The following is a 15,573-nucleotide window of genomic DNA, read 5'->3' on the forward strand; positions in this document are numbered from 1 at the left end:
GTATTGCCTCGGATATTAATTAAATGAGTAAACTAATTCTTTATTAAATGTGAAATCTGTTCAATCATATGGCCCAGCGCTAAACATCTGCATCTACATAAATAAATATTACCAGTCAGTAAAAATGCTTTTCTTTTGGTTTTCGGGAGGCTCACACGTGTTCCCTCCAAGGAGGGGTCTCCTGAACAGAGCCTGCAGGATAAACTTTATCTGAGACTTCTGTTTATGCTGCCTTCATAGGGGATATGGAAAAACTGTCTTCTTGGAGGTTCACAGTTTAGTTTGATGGAGTAGGAGTTGCAGATGGTCTCTGGACTGAAATTGCAGGCTAGATGGCACCTGGGCCTCCAGGCAATGATGCCCTTAGACATCAGCCTGGCCTGATGCACAGCAGTGCTGGCTGAGATGGACCAGGAATGGCAAGAGCACTAATATGAAAAAAGAAGTCCAGAAATCCCCAAGGCTATATTGAAGTCACCTAAGGTTGGGGTAGAGCCATGGTTCTCAACCTTTCCTAATGTTGTGACCCTCTAATACGTGTTGTGGTGACCCCAACCATAAAATTAATTCATTGCTACTTCATAACTGTAATTTTGCTACTGTTATGAATCATGATGTAAGGTATCTGATATGTGACCACCGTGAAAAAGCCTTTCAACCCCCAAAGGGGTCACAACCCACAGGTTGAGAACCACTTGGTAGAGTCTTAAAGACCCTGAATCCACATGGCACACACCTTGTTTAGGTCCCTTCATGTTCAATCAGGTTTTATTCTACCATCCCAGATCTCTAAATAGCCACTCAAAATGACCATCTAACAAATCTCAAACATTCATTATTCAAGTAACACAGTGCCCAGAACTGTTACGGTGTATACAAATATCGGGAGAGTGTCCCTTGGAAAGAATGCAGTAGATCCACTAAGTCCTGGCATAGTGAGGCCTTTAGCACCACAGGCTGCTGCAAGAAAAGATTAGTGTGGAGCAGGAAGTCCTCAACTCCCACCCTTCCCATGAGGACCTCCCTACAGCTGTGCTGATAATTTCATGCAGTCCCAATTTCCCTGCTGCTTCTCCGCAAACATCCATCCCTATCTTTTTTGCTTGCCTGTGATTTCTCTTTAATGGGAAGCCATGTAATAAAGGATTTTGCCTCTTTCTTTACTGATTTTCTTTCAGTTTTTCTGGAATAACATGCTGAATTAATTTGTGTGAAGACAGTTTCTTTGCATAGGCCAGTTTAAGAAGGCCACACGAGTCTAAGGAAATGGTCTCTGAGCCCAGGGGCATGCCAGAGAAGGACTAACTCTTTATTGTGTGTATCTTACCAAGCACAGATCTTCCTTTTTTACTTTATTTCTGTTGTTGTGTGTATGTCTGTGGAGGTGAGCCTCCAGTTGTTGGTCACTCCTGTCACCTTGTGTGAGGCAGGGTCACTTTGCTGCTCACTACCGTGTGCAGGCTAGCTGGCACATGGCTCCTCGGGATCCTTCCATATCTGCCTCCATGGCACCACAGAGGCAGTGGGATACACACACGCACTGCCATGCCTGGCATTACGTAGTTTCTGGGGATTCGAACCTGTACCCTCACACTTGCTCATCAAACACTCTATCCACCGAGCATCTCTCCAGCTCTCATATACCCCTTTTAAAAAATAAAACAGTAGTTTAAGAGAGGCCCCTTTACAAATGTTTTATAAGTAAGCTGTGACAAATTTGCCAGCCACATAAGCCATTTATGTGTAGTCCTAAGAATGCACTTTTTAACTTCTCTTCTTTTCCAGAAGCCAGGTTGTAAATGGGCTGCTGTTGGTGTCCACAAACTTACCAGATTACGAATTCTTTACCAACTGTGTCTGTTTCTCATCTGAACAATGCCATCTGTGCCTAGGCTGTGCTGGAATTAAACATTGGTTTTCGGCCAGATACATTTTTCCAACTTTTCAGCCAGGTGACCCAGGATAGGTCTTAGATCTCCATTCCCTGATGAGTAAGATCGGGATAAAATTTCCCACGCGCAGACAGTAATTGAAGAACAGGCCCAGATGTGTGTGTTTGGTGGCTCTCAGCAGCTGGTTCAAGACAGGGCTTCAACATCAGGTTCTGTCCCTGTAGAAGGTCACCAGAGTGAAAATTCCTGGTAGGTTTTTAATCATTAGCTACTCAAAATGTGGCCGTAGTGTCACCAGGAAGTTTGTTAGAGCTACAAAGTCTTGGCCCCGCCTGCTCTGATGGATCAGCCTTTGTACTGTGCACTGGACCCAAGCCAGGCCTATGCACAGGAAGTCTGAGTAGCATTTTCTACCTGTAGAAGTCTATAAATTTTATTTCTGATTTTTAAATTTTTTCTGTCTTTTATATTTTTATATCTTATGACCTTATGGACTTGAGTGGAGACAAGTTCTCCTGGTGATAGCAAATTGCTTAGAAGTAGTAAATAATTCTCTGAGCTCTACTTTGCCAGACCAGATAATTCCTGTCTAGATAATGCCTGTTCTTACCCCGCCGCTGCCTCTCTCTGTCAGCTTCCTCCAGCCTGGAGATTCTCCCTATCCTAAACACCAGAGACACCACACCTGTACCTCACGGTCTGCTGAAATCCTCAAACCAGCCAATCCCAAGCCTTCCTCCACGACTCACCTGTTCTTTCCCAGGAACAACAATCTCAGCTCACTCTCTCTGCCTCCCGACCAGACCAGCGTGGCACTTCCCCCGTGAGCTTCTGGATAGCCTGAAATACCCCTCAACACCCATTTGGGGTATTATAGCCTGTTGTCATTATCATGGCTGTCATTTGCTGAGCTGTGGGCTTCCCCATATAGGAATAAAACCTGCAATCCTAGTGACACGCTAGAATAAAGCTGCCCTTCACACTTTTTAGCAGCTACTTTTCAAGCCTTTTAGAGCAGCGAGGGTGGCCTGCAGAGCCAGGTGTCCTAGTCGGGTACAGCCAACAGTAGAAAACTCTACGAGAATGCTAAGCTGCCTCATCAGTCTAAACTAGCTTTTAAATAAAGATGATAGCCATGTCCAAGGCTGTAAATCTGCTTAATGTGCCTTGACTGTGTTGAAGGCCAGTGGTACCCCTTAGCCGGCTTCGAACACCTCGGACACTGCCATTGCAAATGATTAAGCCATCTAGGACAAAGGAACCATTTGAATCAAGGCACACAAACTTATTTACCATATTAAAAAATGTCAGGGAAACAAATATATCCATTGATTTTTTTCCCTGTAGTTTCTTAATATATATGCTTCAGATAGAACCCTCCCCCCCAACCTGGCCAGGGAGCAGCTGTCATGTAAGCAACTCCTTGCTCACCTCTGTCCCTCCCTCTTGTCTCCTGTTCTGAGGAGAATCTGATTGGGTGGAGGAGAGTTTGCCAGAACTGAGGTCAATGCTGGCAGATGTTAATGTAAGCTAGACTTTCTCTCTATGATCCGATCCAATGGGTGGAAAAAGCACCCCTCTAAAAATTACTCCATGTTTACTAGAAGGAATCTTTTTGTTTGTTTGTTTGTTTGTTTGTTTGTTTTTCTCTTAGCCAAGTTCTTTTACCATGATTTTATTAAGTAATTACAGTTTGGTTGGTAGTTTTTGTTGGGACTGCTACTAGAAGGGGAAACATTATATGAATTGTCTTGTGGCCATCAGAGTAATTTTCGTTAAAAAATAACTTCATTTGTTAAGATCATAATCAAGAGTCAGCTCCAACCCCTGGGTACATCATACTCAATACAATGCTACTGCCAGCCAGTGTCTACAGATAACTTGTTTGCCTGCATGTCCGACACATGTCACCTGAAACCAGGGTCTTGTTCCTTGAAGTGCTTTGTTTGATGGTTCCTTGACCGTTTTCCAAGAAGCCTCATTTGCTCAAGGGAGCCTGGCCCTGGGAAAGGGTGTTTGCATCTGCTTAAGAAAGTGTGCCTGAAATAGTGACTTATTTGGAACTGGGAACAGAATGGAATGGGAAGGACAGATGAGCCAGTTTGAGCCGGCAAAGAACAACCTGGCCCTCTAGACTCTTATAAAAGGGGCTGTGAGCAAAGCACTTTGTGGAGCCTGGAGCCAGCAAGACCCATCTCCGCTCAGCAGGCCTTGTCTCTGTACAAACCCCTTTCTCTAACGGTGCCATAAAGTACACGATGGCATCTTAAGCTTCGCTTAAACTCCAGTTATGGTGCGGGTTTCCCGGTTCAGCCCCGCAGACTCCGCTGCAGAGACTGCTCTCCAAGGTACGTTGCCCATTTGAAACTCAGTCAGGTTCTGTGGATGATGTTCACCGCTGGTGATGGGATCCAAGTCACAGTGCTTCCTCTGTTGCCAGGAGAGCTGACGTGTATGCTGATGCATGGGCTACCTGAAGAGAGGGCTTGGGCGCTGCTGCTTTCCACTGAGCTGAAAACAAACCATCAGTCAAGGAAATGGGGTTGGGGGAAGCTCCTCTGCTATCTAGAGGAAGGCAGAATGAACTGCAGACTAATCCAAAAACAGCCAACTCCTGCCCCTGTGTGGCTTTTGGGTCTGTGCCTTTCCTGTTTCTTCCACTCTTTCTTTTAATCTCCTCACTTTTCTACCCAATGGAATCAAGTTCATTTGTTTATTTTCATAGCCTGAAGCCTTGTAACTCTGAGCTGGCAAAGATGATGAGAGAGAGAGGCTCTTTAAATCTTAAATTCCTCAAGTTAGATTAATTTGTATTTTATTAATCTTTCTCTTGTGTTTAAGAAGAAGAAAAGAAGAAGAAACAAAGAAACCATTGGCCACATTTAAAACTGGCAGGGTTAAGTGTGGATTGAGTCCTGTTTAGATACGGGGGTAATGAGAATTGTACCTTGTAAAAAAAAATTAAATCTATCTTTGCACAATTAGCAAATTATTAAATGACCTTTCCTTCAGTGTCTTCGAGCAATTGCCTGTTCCCACTAATAGGAGAACATGTTTTACAAGGTTCACGTTGATTAATTGACAAATGCTGATAAAATCAAAGCAGTGTTAAAACCCAGTGCACCAACAGCAACATAAATTACATTTGTTCAATAATGTTCCAAGTGGCTATGCGTTTATGCTTTACCTTTCAATAAATATCACTGTCTCAACTGAAACATCCATGGTGGAAATTTATCTCTGAGGAGGACTGTCACAGGCTGCACAGCCTGAGCCCAACATTTCTATATCTGTACATGGTTTTAGCTCAGTTAAAACCATCAATGACTGTGATTATTCAAAAAGGATGCATTATACTTTGTATGAAAATGACATAGTTTAATATAGTACTTTGAAAATCATATAACCTCAAGTGACTTTCATTTGCCTTATTTTTATTTTATTTTTTATTTTTAGTGTCAACTACCCGAAATGTTCTAAACAAATTGCCTTATGTCACTCATAAAGAGCATCACATCCTTGGCTCACTGCCAGTGAGCTTCTGGGTGCCACTGAGGTGCTTATAGCTGGATTGTGCTCCTGTATGCTTGAGACATGGGGATGGCTGCCAAACCCAGGCTCCTGCTTTCAATAGGAACGAGTTGCTGTCTGCAAGGGTCTCATGTACCATGTCAAACCCAAAAGTCTAGACAATTCCAGCAGGAAAAAGAAGAGCTTCAGTGGATAGGAGAGTCTGTCCCACTAGGTGCTACTTCTGTTGTTTTTCATACCCCTGGGATAGACTTTCATACTCTAGTGAAAGATGGCCTTTAGAAATGCCCAGTTCCCCCACCATTACCAATGCCTGCATTATGTAGATTGTACTTGGAGCCCCACAGTCTGAAATCATTCCTTACTCTGTACTGATGGACCACGTCCCCAATTCTGACACTGTTATATTTGACACATGGCTGTTATGACTATGACTCTTAAAAAAAATACACACTAAAAGGGAATCACTTCCTTCAAACATCGTTTTCTTTTCTAGAATCAAAGAGCATCTAATGCAAGCCCTGTTTTCTGTTGTAAACTGAAAATACTGTGACCAGCCCAGGGTCCCACAGAGAGTCAGGAACCAGCCAGGGACTAAGACTGGCCCGAATCTCTTGATCTTGGGAAAGTCCTTGGAACCTGCCTCAGGGCCACACCCTTGGGGAAGACAAGTGGCCGACCTGGGTCCAACAGTCACCTGTTCAGTGTGGGAGGGAAGAAGTGACGTCACCAAGGCCCACCCCCAGTTTTTCCTCCAAGCAGCTTCTTTGTGTAGATGACTTGAAGGCAGTGACTGATGCTCTTTTCATATCTCTCTTGTATCCTACATCCTGTAAGTCCTGTCAGGGATGAGTTCACTTGGTTTTATGGACTGTGAATGAGCCAAGTGATGCTTCTGTGGATGGCTCTCGGTTCTGACTCTTCTCATGCTTTGGTTGGGTGAGGCACTCTAGTCTTCTCTTCCTGCTCCCAATGGCTGGACACCATCCATCTTCACTAGCACAGGGGAGCCCCGGGGCCACTGTCACCCCTGCCTTTGTCTAGAACTTCAGAGAGAGCAAAGGACTCTCCCACTGACCATTCTTTCACCAGAAGGACATTGTCTCACCCTCCTTGGTCTCTGACAGAAGAGAGGCACAATACAGACTTCAGGTCAGCAGCAAGTCTTTGTTCCCACTCATAAGAGGGTGATTAAGATGCTGCATGCAGATGATAGTTCCTTTTCCTTCTTTTAGCAGATCCAGGTACTAATTGCCATCTTTGTGGTCCCTAGAGCTGGTTGCCTCTGTGGACCTCCTCCCTCCCCTCCCCCAGCTCGTGTGACTTTTTAAGAAGAATGGGAAAAGATGCAGCCACACTATGCCCTTCTTTGTACAAAAGTAGTTGTCCCCCCTCATGGGCACACTCTTCTGGTACTCCCCTAGGTTTCTGCTTTGGTAGCACAGAGGCTCTCTGCATCCTCTCCTTCTTCTCAGCAGGTTTCCTAAGCATTCCAAGTCCTGACAGCTAAATAACCTGCTCAGAAAGAATCCATCTGGCTTGAGAAATTTGCCCCATGTTAAACAATGCACACCTAAACATTTTAAATATGTGGGCATGCCTTTGTAGGCATGTGGTATATGGATGTGTGTGTGTGTGTGTGTGTGTGTGTGTGTGTGTGTGTGTGTGTGTGTTCATGTGCAGCACATGTACATGTGTGCATCTGTGTGTTAAGCTAGAGGTCAATGTCCTGGGACTAAGTCAGTCATTATCTACTCACCACTTTCTTTTTGAGGCAGGGTCTCTCCCTGAGCCTAGAGCTGACCAATTCAGCTATACTGGCTGGCCAGAGACTCCATGGTACTTTCTGTCTTCTCTCTCCAGTGCTGAGCTTACAGACCTGTTTGGCTCTGACTGGGCTTACACGGGTTCTGGAGGAATGAACTTGGATCCTCATGCTTGAGTGTTATAGATGGAGCCATCTCCCAGCCCCAGAAGAAAATCCGTTTTAAACATGGAATTTGAAAATGTTGGTGTGGGCAAGCTGGTTTGTTTCTGGTCCTTGGAACGCCTCCTCTGCCTGGTTTAATCCCATCCATCCTGTAAGACATCATGCATCTCTTCTGCTGAGTTCCCAGCCATCCTCTGCCCATGTCTCACTCTTGGTCACATGGTTGCAAAGCAGCTTATTCCAGCAGCACCAGGGGATAGCATTTATCTCCAGGATATTAGAGCCAGTTGATACACATGTCCCCCAGCCCAGTGTGTCCACGGGGGCAGTGTCTGATTGATCTCACATCATCTGCCCAGGGCCTAGTGGAGGCTGTACCCTGGAGTTCTGTATGGACTGTTGGCCTGAACCAAATTGGCTCAGCACTTGCTCTTGTAGTATAAGGGCTCTGAGTTTCCAGAAGGTGCATCAAGAAAAGTGTCTTTGGAAAATTCCTGAAGACTTAAAGTTTTATATTCTTATTTTTAGTATGAAAATATAAAACCATGCATGTATTTCCATATATATGAGGATACTACCTTTGAGTGGGGAAGAATTTTTATCACAGATTTACTTGCTTTATGTGAAAGAGGTAAACGTGTAAATATAGAACCAAATATGTATTAAAATGTACTAAAACAGCCACGTAGGTTTCTTCTGTAAGTGACAAAGTTGTCAGAGAATTTTTATAGAGAAGAATTTTCTCAAAACGATACAGGCACTCCAATGTTCCAGTCAAATTTTTCTTGGCCTGAACTTCATGGATTTCTAAAGTATGTTTACAAGGCTGGATGTATTCCTGAGAAGATATTTACTTTATACAATAGGTACCATGGACTTACAAAACTAGTAACACCTCTCACTGTCATAAAATCTGTTTGTGTTATGTATTATTTCTGGAATAGTTAACAATAAAATCACCCATGTAGACCTTTAATGATTTTAAATCTCATTTGAAGGACCCTGCGTGCTGTACCTTTGACTTGTGAAAACTGAGTGCTAATGGGAATGCTGTGGAGAATCAAGAACGAAAGAAAAAATATCAGAACAACACTGTCCCAAATCCCCAAAATATTGCATATGGACCTGAAATACAATATGATCTTTATTTAGATATTTCCATTTTCCTTTTTACCTAGATTGACTAAAAGAGACTTACAAAGAGATGTGGCTTGTGTGTGGGTGGGGTGTTGTTGGTTTAGAGGGAGTAGTTCAGTCCTTGAGTGTACCATTGTATTCAGACAGAATGCAAGGTCGCCAATGCCTCTTCTCCCTGACGAATGAGTAAATGGAGTTCTTTTAATAATACGTTCATTGAAAAATAATATTTCTGACTATGGAATTGTCTTTAATAACCCTCGGGATATATCACGTGGCAACCCTGGTTCTTTTAGACTAGGTTTTTCAGTGCGTAAATAAAACACTCCAGTGCTGACCCTTTTCAGTAAACAATACTAGAAATATTGAGTATCTTTAAAATTCAAATGCAGCTTATGAAATGTGTTTTCATTTTCATGGACAGCTGAGACCTGGCTGTACTAATACCCAGCTAATCTGAGGTCTGGAAAGAGCCTGAGACTCAGTCAGACTCTGGCTTCTCAGCTTGCTTTGGCCCCAAGGGCAGAGTCTCCGAGGTCCCATTGGATTTCATTCTCTCCTTACATTGGCATTTTGATTTCCCCCAAGATCTTTCTCTCACGTCCAAGGATTTGTATCATAAGCATCTCATTTAGGCTAATATACATGCCTCACCCAATTTTAATTAAGTAGTAAAGCTGATCTTTATTTATTAGAAATTTATTTTAAACGTCAATATCCCTCCTCATTTTCTCTTTTAAAATGTCCTTACTTGTCTATCTCTTTTCACCCTAAAAAATATCTAAGGGGAGCTCCTCACCTCATTAAGAGATGTCATTCAACTTTTATTACTGGTCCTTGGGATGACAATATACACAGCCATATCCCACATTGCTGACCATGAGCAGCAGATCTGTGGTCCTGCCCTGGGGCATGCAGGTTCCAGGGCATTCTGAGGCATGCAAGTTCTAGGGCAGGCAGGTTTGGGAGCAGGCAGGTTTGGGGGCAGGCAGGTTACAGGGCAGGCAGGTTACAGGACATGCATGTTCTGGGGTCTCCAGGCAGCAAAGCTTCATCAGTTCCACTGCATTAAAAATTAAAGCCTGCCCAGAAGCGGGCTGCTCACCCTAGCCTAGAGTATGTGGTAGCCACCCCTATTAGTGAGTATGGTAGAAGGGCACCCCGTGTCCTTTTTCTTCATCTCCTTTCTCTGTGTGTCTTCTGACTATCATCTTTTCTGATTGGAAAACGGACACAACCATGATAATTCTGAAATATCCTGAATGAAATACTACTTAGGAAAACATAAAACCATTTCAAAAAAATGACATACATAAATTCAAATTGAGTACAACATAATTCCTAGTGTGTTCATTGAAGTCTCTAGCTAACAGAGTCCTTTTGTGATTATAACTACCAGAGACAATCATCAAATGATATGAACACAGGCTTGCATCCTAGACTTTAGTGAATTTTTTGGATGGAATATGGAGTCATTTCTATTTCTTAAGCCTGTAATTTATACATCCAGCACTGTGTAATGATTGCTGAGCTTCAGAGTGATAGTCTGAATACATCAAAATTAGCCTAAGCCGACAGCACAGTTCTCCGTCTGCCTTTGTCTTTCCTGACTGAGATGGATTTTAAGAGTACTGGTTGGTTAATTTTGTAAAATGCCTTTGATTTAGCCAATGCTCCCTGCTGATTAAATTAAGTTTATGCAATTTGGGTATCACTGAGTGTGCATGTAGCCTTCTCCGTGTGTCCTATCAAAAGCACACATCCCGTCATCAGTGGAAGCCATTTTTTCTTTTTAGCCAAATTACACCTCGATCAGAACATGGTTTCCATCATTCTGATAGTCTAAGTCCATATTTAATATTTATATTCTCTTATAACTGTAATAAGCATTTTCACCTGGATGGAATGATACTTGCATACACTATTGTTATAATTAACACTTTTGGAAGATTTGTCCGACCTTGTGGCATTGGGACAGGATGTTGTTACTTCTCTCCTTCTATGTAGTTTCACATTTGAGAAGCAGATGGTCTAGTTACAAAAAATAAATCTTTAAGTAATACCTTGTAATATTGTAAATATATTTACAATTTTGTGTTAGAAATACTGAGAAAAAGTTCATGCAGAAAAGACATATGTGTGTGTGTATATATACATATGTATATATGTGTATATATACACACACAAAGAAAATCATGGACCTTGAAAAAGAATAGTTGGGACTGGAGAGACGGCTCAGCAGTTAATAACCCTGGCAGCTTTTGCAGAGGACCCAGGCTCAGTTCCCAGAACCCAAATAGTGAACTCTTTTGGACTCCCAGGGCTCCTGCACACCCATGACGGTGTGTGGATATACTCTTTCACATATACAGTCACACACACACACACACACACACACACACACACACACACACACACACAAATAAAATTTTTTAAAGCAAAACAACAACAACCAAAGAATGCCTTGCTGTAAGGGAGCCCTAAAGGTATAAGAAATACAAGAAAATGTTCATCCAGTCTAGCCAGTGACCTCAGTCAGCACTCTCTGTGAGGCACAAACCCAGCAATTCATATCACACGTGTGGACCCACAAGGCCCATAGATACAAAGGCCATCTCACAAAACATCCTACCCAATATTAAACTGATTGTTGGTCAAACTGTGTTTTCTTCAAAAAAAAAAAAAAAGCCTTCTTTCCTTTCTTCTTTTAATTGACTTTTTGAAGTTCCCCATTGGCTCTAAAATTATAGCCCTCCTGGCTGTCACATTCCGATGCTCATCGGAATCAACTTCAGAGCTCTTGTTTCAAATTCTTGACCCTTACATAGGATTCAGAGAAGCCAAATCTTCCAAGGTGGAAACCAGGTCTGTAGCTGGAGTTTTCTCCAGTCCTGCCCAGCCCCATGGACCCCACAACTGCTTTTAAAATAACCATTCAGGAGCTCATATTCATTAAACTGCTCGGCCATTAACTCAGGCCTATCGCTGTCTAGCTCTTACACTTAAACTCAGCCCATTTCTATTTATCTATATCTTGCCACGTGGCTCGTGGCTTACCAGTACTTCACATCCTGTTCCCCATGACAGCGGCTGGTAGCGTCTCCCTGCCTCAGCCTTCCACTTCCCAGACTTCTCCTCTCTCTTTGTCCCGCTTATACTCCCTGCCTGGCTACTGGCCAATCAGCATTTTATTTATCAATCAATCATCCACAGCACAGGTTTGTGTACTGAAAACCCACTTGGGTAGACCTATGTCCGCCAGAGACTGAACACCATTTTGTGGCTGGTGACATGCCAGCCTCATGCCTACAGAGGGAAGCAGATGACCTCCCACCCCCCACAACCTCCCAAACATATCGATGCTGTCAGCTTAGTCAGAAGCATCTGTAGATGCTCGTGTCGTTCTCCTGGACTAAAGGAATCCTTTCACTGTCCCTGGCCTTAAATATGCTGCTCCTGTCTCAGTTCCCCCAAGCCAGAAACCTGGGAGGAGTTTTTAATATCGCCTCCAAGTGCCCTCACCTTCACCCTCACCTGTCCCTTATACCTCTCACCTATGCATTCCACTTCTCACTCGTAACAGGAATTCCAGAAACTTCTCTCAGCGCCTTCTCCTCTCTCCATCTCCCCTGCTACTCCCTCATCTGCTCTTGTGATTTCCCCGGAATGGGAGCCCAGCACAGGCTTCTCTCCCCGTGGATCTTACCTTCCACTCTGACGTAGAAATTATTATTTTAAATTACAAATTTTATCCCCGTCGCTCCCAATTTAAAGCACTCTGTTTGCCACCCTGCTAACTACAAGGATGCTGCTTCCTAGCATGGCCTCTCCATTTCATCATTTGCCCCCTAAATTCCAGACAAAAAAAAAGTCTTACTTTTCTATACCATACCACCCACTGTTCACACCCAGTGCTTTTGATCATCATGGTGCCCATGTCTGAAGAATCATTTTGTTCCTTTAAACATCCTCTCCTACAAATGTTCACCTCTGTACATCCTTCAAGAAAATCTGCAGTCACCATCACCGGCCAGCTAATTGGTTCTCCCTCTGTTGTTTCTGTTAACTTGCATTTTATTAAGTTTGCACACCTGTCTTCACACCTGCCTGGATAACCCGAGCTAACTGCACCTCCCTTCTTTGGAGTAAGTGCTTGCTTGTATAGAACTTACAGAACTTGCAAACGGTGTTGCACAGAGTAGTCTCTGGATGCCTAGGGAAAGAAGCGTGGACCGGATTCGTGATTCCTCCCCAGGAGCCTCCGTCTTTTTTAGAGTATTGCTTAACAGGTGTAATTTATCATTTGCTTCCATTCTCCTACTGATATGTGGACATCACTCTCATGATTGATCATTTCCCCCAACTAGTCAGTAGTCAATCTAAACCTGTCACCAATGCTTTGGAGTCTACCAGTCACTGTAGCTCATTTTTGAAATTCAAATTTTTCGCTGGGGAGGGACTTAAGTATTTAGCCTATTGTCCAGTTACATTGGTGCCCTTTTTTTCTGAGAAGAGCTGATGCAAATGACCCTCTCATGGTTTCCACTTTACCTCAGTCTGAAGTTCATACTTACATTGTTTATTGTCTAATGTAAAGGTGATTTCACTCACAAAATGAGAGTAGAGTGCTATTGACATCTGCTTATTAGTAATGGTTTTAACCCAAAATGTTGCTGTTTTTCCCTTGTTCTTCTCTTAAAACTTTGAATTTTACATTGTGTGTGTGTGTGTGCACATACACATGCATTTGTACATGTATGTCATAGATGTATGATGTATGAATGTCTGAGAGGCAAGAAGAGATCACACCCCCTGAAGCTGGAGTTACAGGTAGGTTTTGAGCCTCCTGATATGGATGCTGGAAACGGAACTCTGGTCCTCTAGAAGATCAGAAAGTGTTCTTAATCACTAAGCCATGTCTCTAGCCCTTAAAATGTTTTTTAGAAACATTCTATATGCTACCCACACCACCTGCAATGTTTGCTTCAGTATTTTGGAGCAACACTGTATGTAGGTTTCTCTCCCCTAAACTGTTGCTCTAAGAATTGCCCCCACACATCTGTGACTACATTTACCTCCCTGCCATCTCCATTCACTGCTTGTGCTTTTAGAGTCTGAATTTATCAGAGGAGCTCCTGTAAGACAGCGACTTCTGTCGGTAAAAGAACCTCCTCCTCTTTTATTCTGAGTCTGGCTATTTCATTCTGTAATTAAATGTTTGTTCCTCTCCTAAACTTAGTGGAGCTGATTGGTGTTCCCATCACACATCCTGCCCTGAACTTTCCAAATGCACCTCAGGAGGCCGTCCTTGGGTCTGGGTAAGAGCAAAGCTGTCTGCCCTCACTGTCAGGGACTCCAGGCTGTAGCACCTTCCCTCTGAGAGCCTGGTCACCCTCACACCATTGAGGATTTTTGCAGCCAGTCGATACATTTGTTATATACTTTCTTCCCTGTCACCAAACGTTATGAACACACTACCACCATTGCTGCCCTGATTTAATGAGAGCACTGTAAATCTGTCCGCTGTGACTTTATTTAAAGCTCTCCTAAAATATACCATAATATTTTGTACATTGTTTTGGTCTCTTGGTTAATGAATTCTGAGATTCCTTTCCATGCTGTAAGAGAATGCTTCATTTTCCTCCTCCTAAAGTGATCTTCTTTACACTGTGCACAGTAAACCCTAGTTTTAGCATTTCATGAGTTGGTAAGTGCATGTTTATGTTGCCAAGACTCCCCTAATCTTTCTGAGCTATCTTCTATAAAGAGGCTTACTTCAGTTTTCCAGTTGATAAACCAGCATTTTTATATAGGAAAACATTGTACTTAGCATGCATGGATTTAAATCCCTTGACATTTTTCTCAAAGCCACATTTTGAAGAATAAAACAACATTTTAAAGACTAAAAGTACCATTGTCATTGCATGCATGCAGAGAAGGCATTCTCTGAATAAACTTGCTAAAATGTAAATAGCAGCCAGGCAGGCTCTGCCCTATCAGCAGCCTCCGACACACTCCCAGTTTCACACATCCTGGTCCCTGGTCCCTGCCTGAACTGATGCCCACTCCGGTCTCTGCCCACTAAGGATGTTTGTATCCTTAGAGACTCTGCTGCTTCTGCGGCTCTTGGCATCTTCCTCACACCTCAGATGAAAATAACATCTTCCTCTTCTCTTAGCCATAAGTACTTTTTTTTAGCATTAGTTTCCTTAATATCTATGATTGATCGCCTCTGTCTCAAGACCCATCACTCTATGAGTGGAAGTAAAAACTGATGAGTATGCAGGATTTAATTTCTTAAGGACCATTTTTTTTTAATGTGCCAAAAGCTGCCTTAAGTACCAATACCATATGAGTATTTTATGTCTTCTTTTTAAACTGGAATAAAATATATAGGAAGTTAATTTTGTTTAGCTTAGTTTCTAAAGAATTGGGAACATAATCCTCCTTATATACTTCCCAAGTCTTGGATGGTATTAGAAAGACCTTAAAAGCTAGTTGCAATGGGGGCCGGAAGGACGATTGTCAAGAGAATGTCAAAGGAGGCAGCTTCCCACCTCCTCCTTTCTCAGCCATCGGTAGCATTGTCAGTTGGGACTGGGAAGTGGGGGTGTGGGGGTGTACACATTGCGCTACGAAACAGAATGAGCCCAGGTGGACAGCCAATATTCTGCCCAAAAATCTGCCCTTCCCTGTAATGCCGAGCACCGGTGAGGTGAGCTCCCAGCAGTGCCTCTGGGGGCCCCAGTGTTTCACTGTGCTCCAAGTTAAAGGCTTTCTGGCCAGAAGAGTGTACTGGAGTGCATGGTCCATCAGTTTCATGTTTTCGAAAGACCATGAAGCAAAATAAATGATGTTCTCTGGTGAGAACATAGCATAGCCACAACCCACCAGACAAATCCTTACAGTTCGTCTGGAAGCTGTCTGGTGAGCATCGTGCTCAGAGGCTGCTGTTGTTTCTTGCCTCTTAATGCTTGAAAACTAGCTGAAGAAAGACACACATACAGAGGTCCCTCCCATCCCAGATGACCATGAATGCAAGATGGGACATATAAGGGACGCAGAACACTGGCTGTCAGAATG

At 43.1% G+C, this 15,573-nt stretch overlaps 1 protein-coding gene across 9 annotated transcripts in view; it reads left to right on the forward strand.

Annotated features, from left to right (window-relative positions):
- The window catches only part of Enox1 (ecto-NOX disulfide-thiol exchanger 1), a 565,632-nt gene that overhangs the window by 314,039 nt on the left and 236,020 nt on the right, over window positions 1-15,573 (forward strand). The window contains exon 1 of one of the 9 annotated variants that reach the window (XM_076545409.1): window positions 3,788-4,240. The exons of 7 other annotated variants lie outside the window; for them this stretch is intronic. In XM_076545409.1, the coding sequence (XP_076401524.1) occupies window positions 4,183-4,240 (58 nt within the window). In that variant the 5' untranslated portion in view covers window positions 3,788-4,182. Of the gene's footprint in view, window positions 1-3,787; window positions 4,241-15,573 lie in introns of those variants that run through there. One more of the 9 variants, XM_076545408.1, reaches the window with a different exon arrangement.

The sequence above is a fragment of the Peromyscus maniculatus genome, chromosome 9 (genome assembly GCF_049852395.1).
Source record: "Peromyscus maniculatus bairdii isolate BWxNUB_F1_BW_parent chromosome 9, HU_Pman_BW_mat_3.1, whole genome shotgun sequence".
NCBI lineage: Eukaryota > Metazoa > Chordata > Mammalia > Rodentia > Cricetidae > Peromyscus > Peromyscus maniculatus.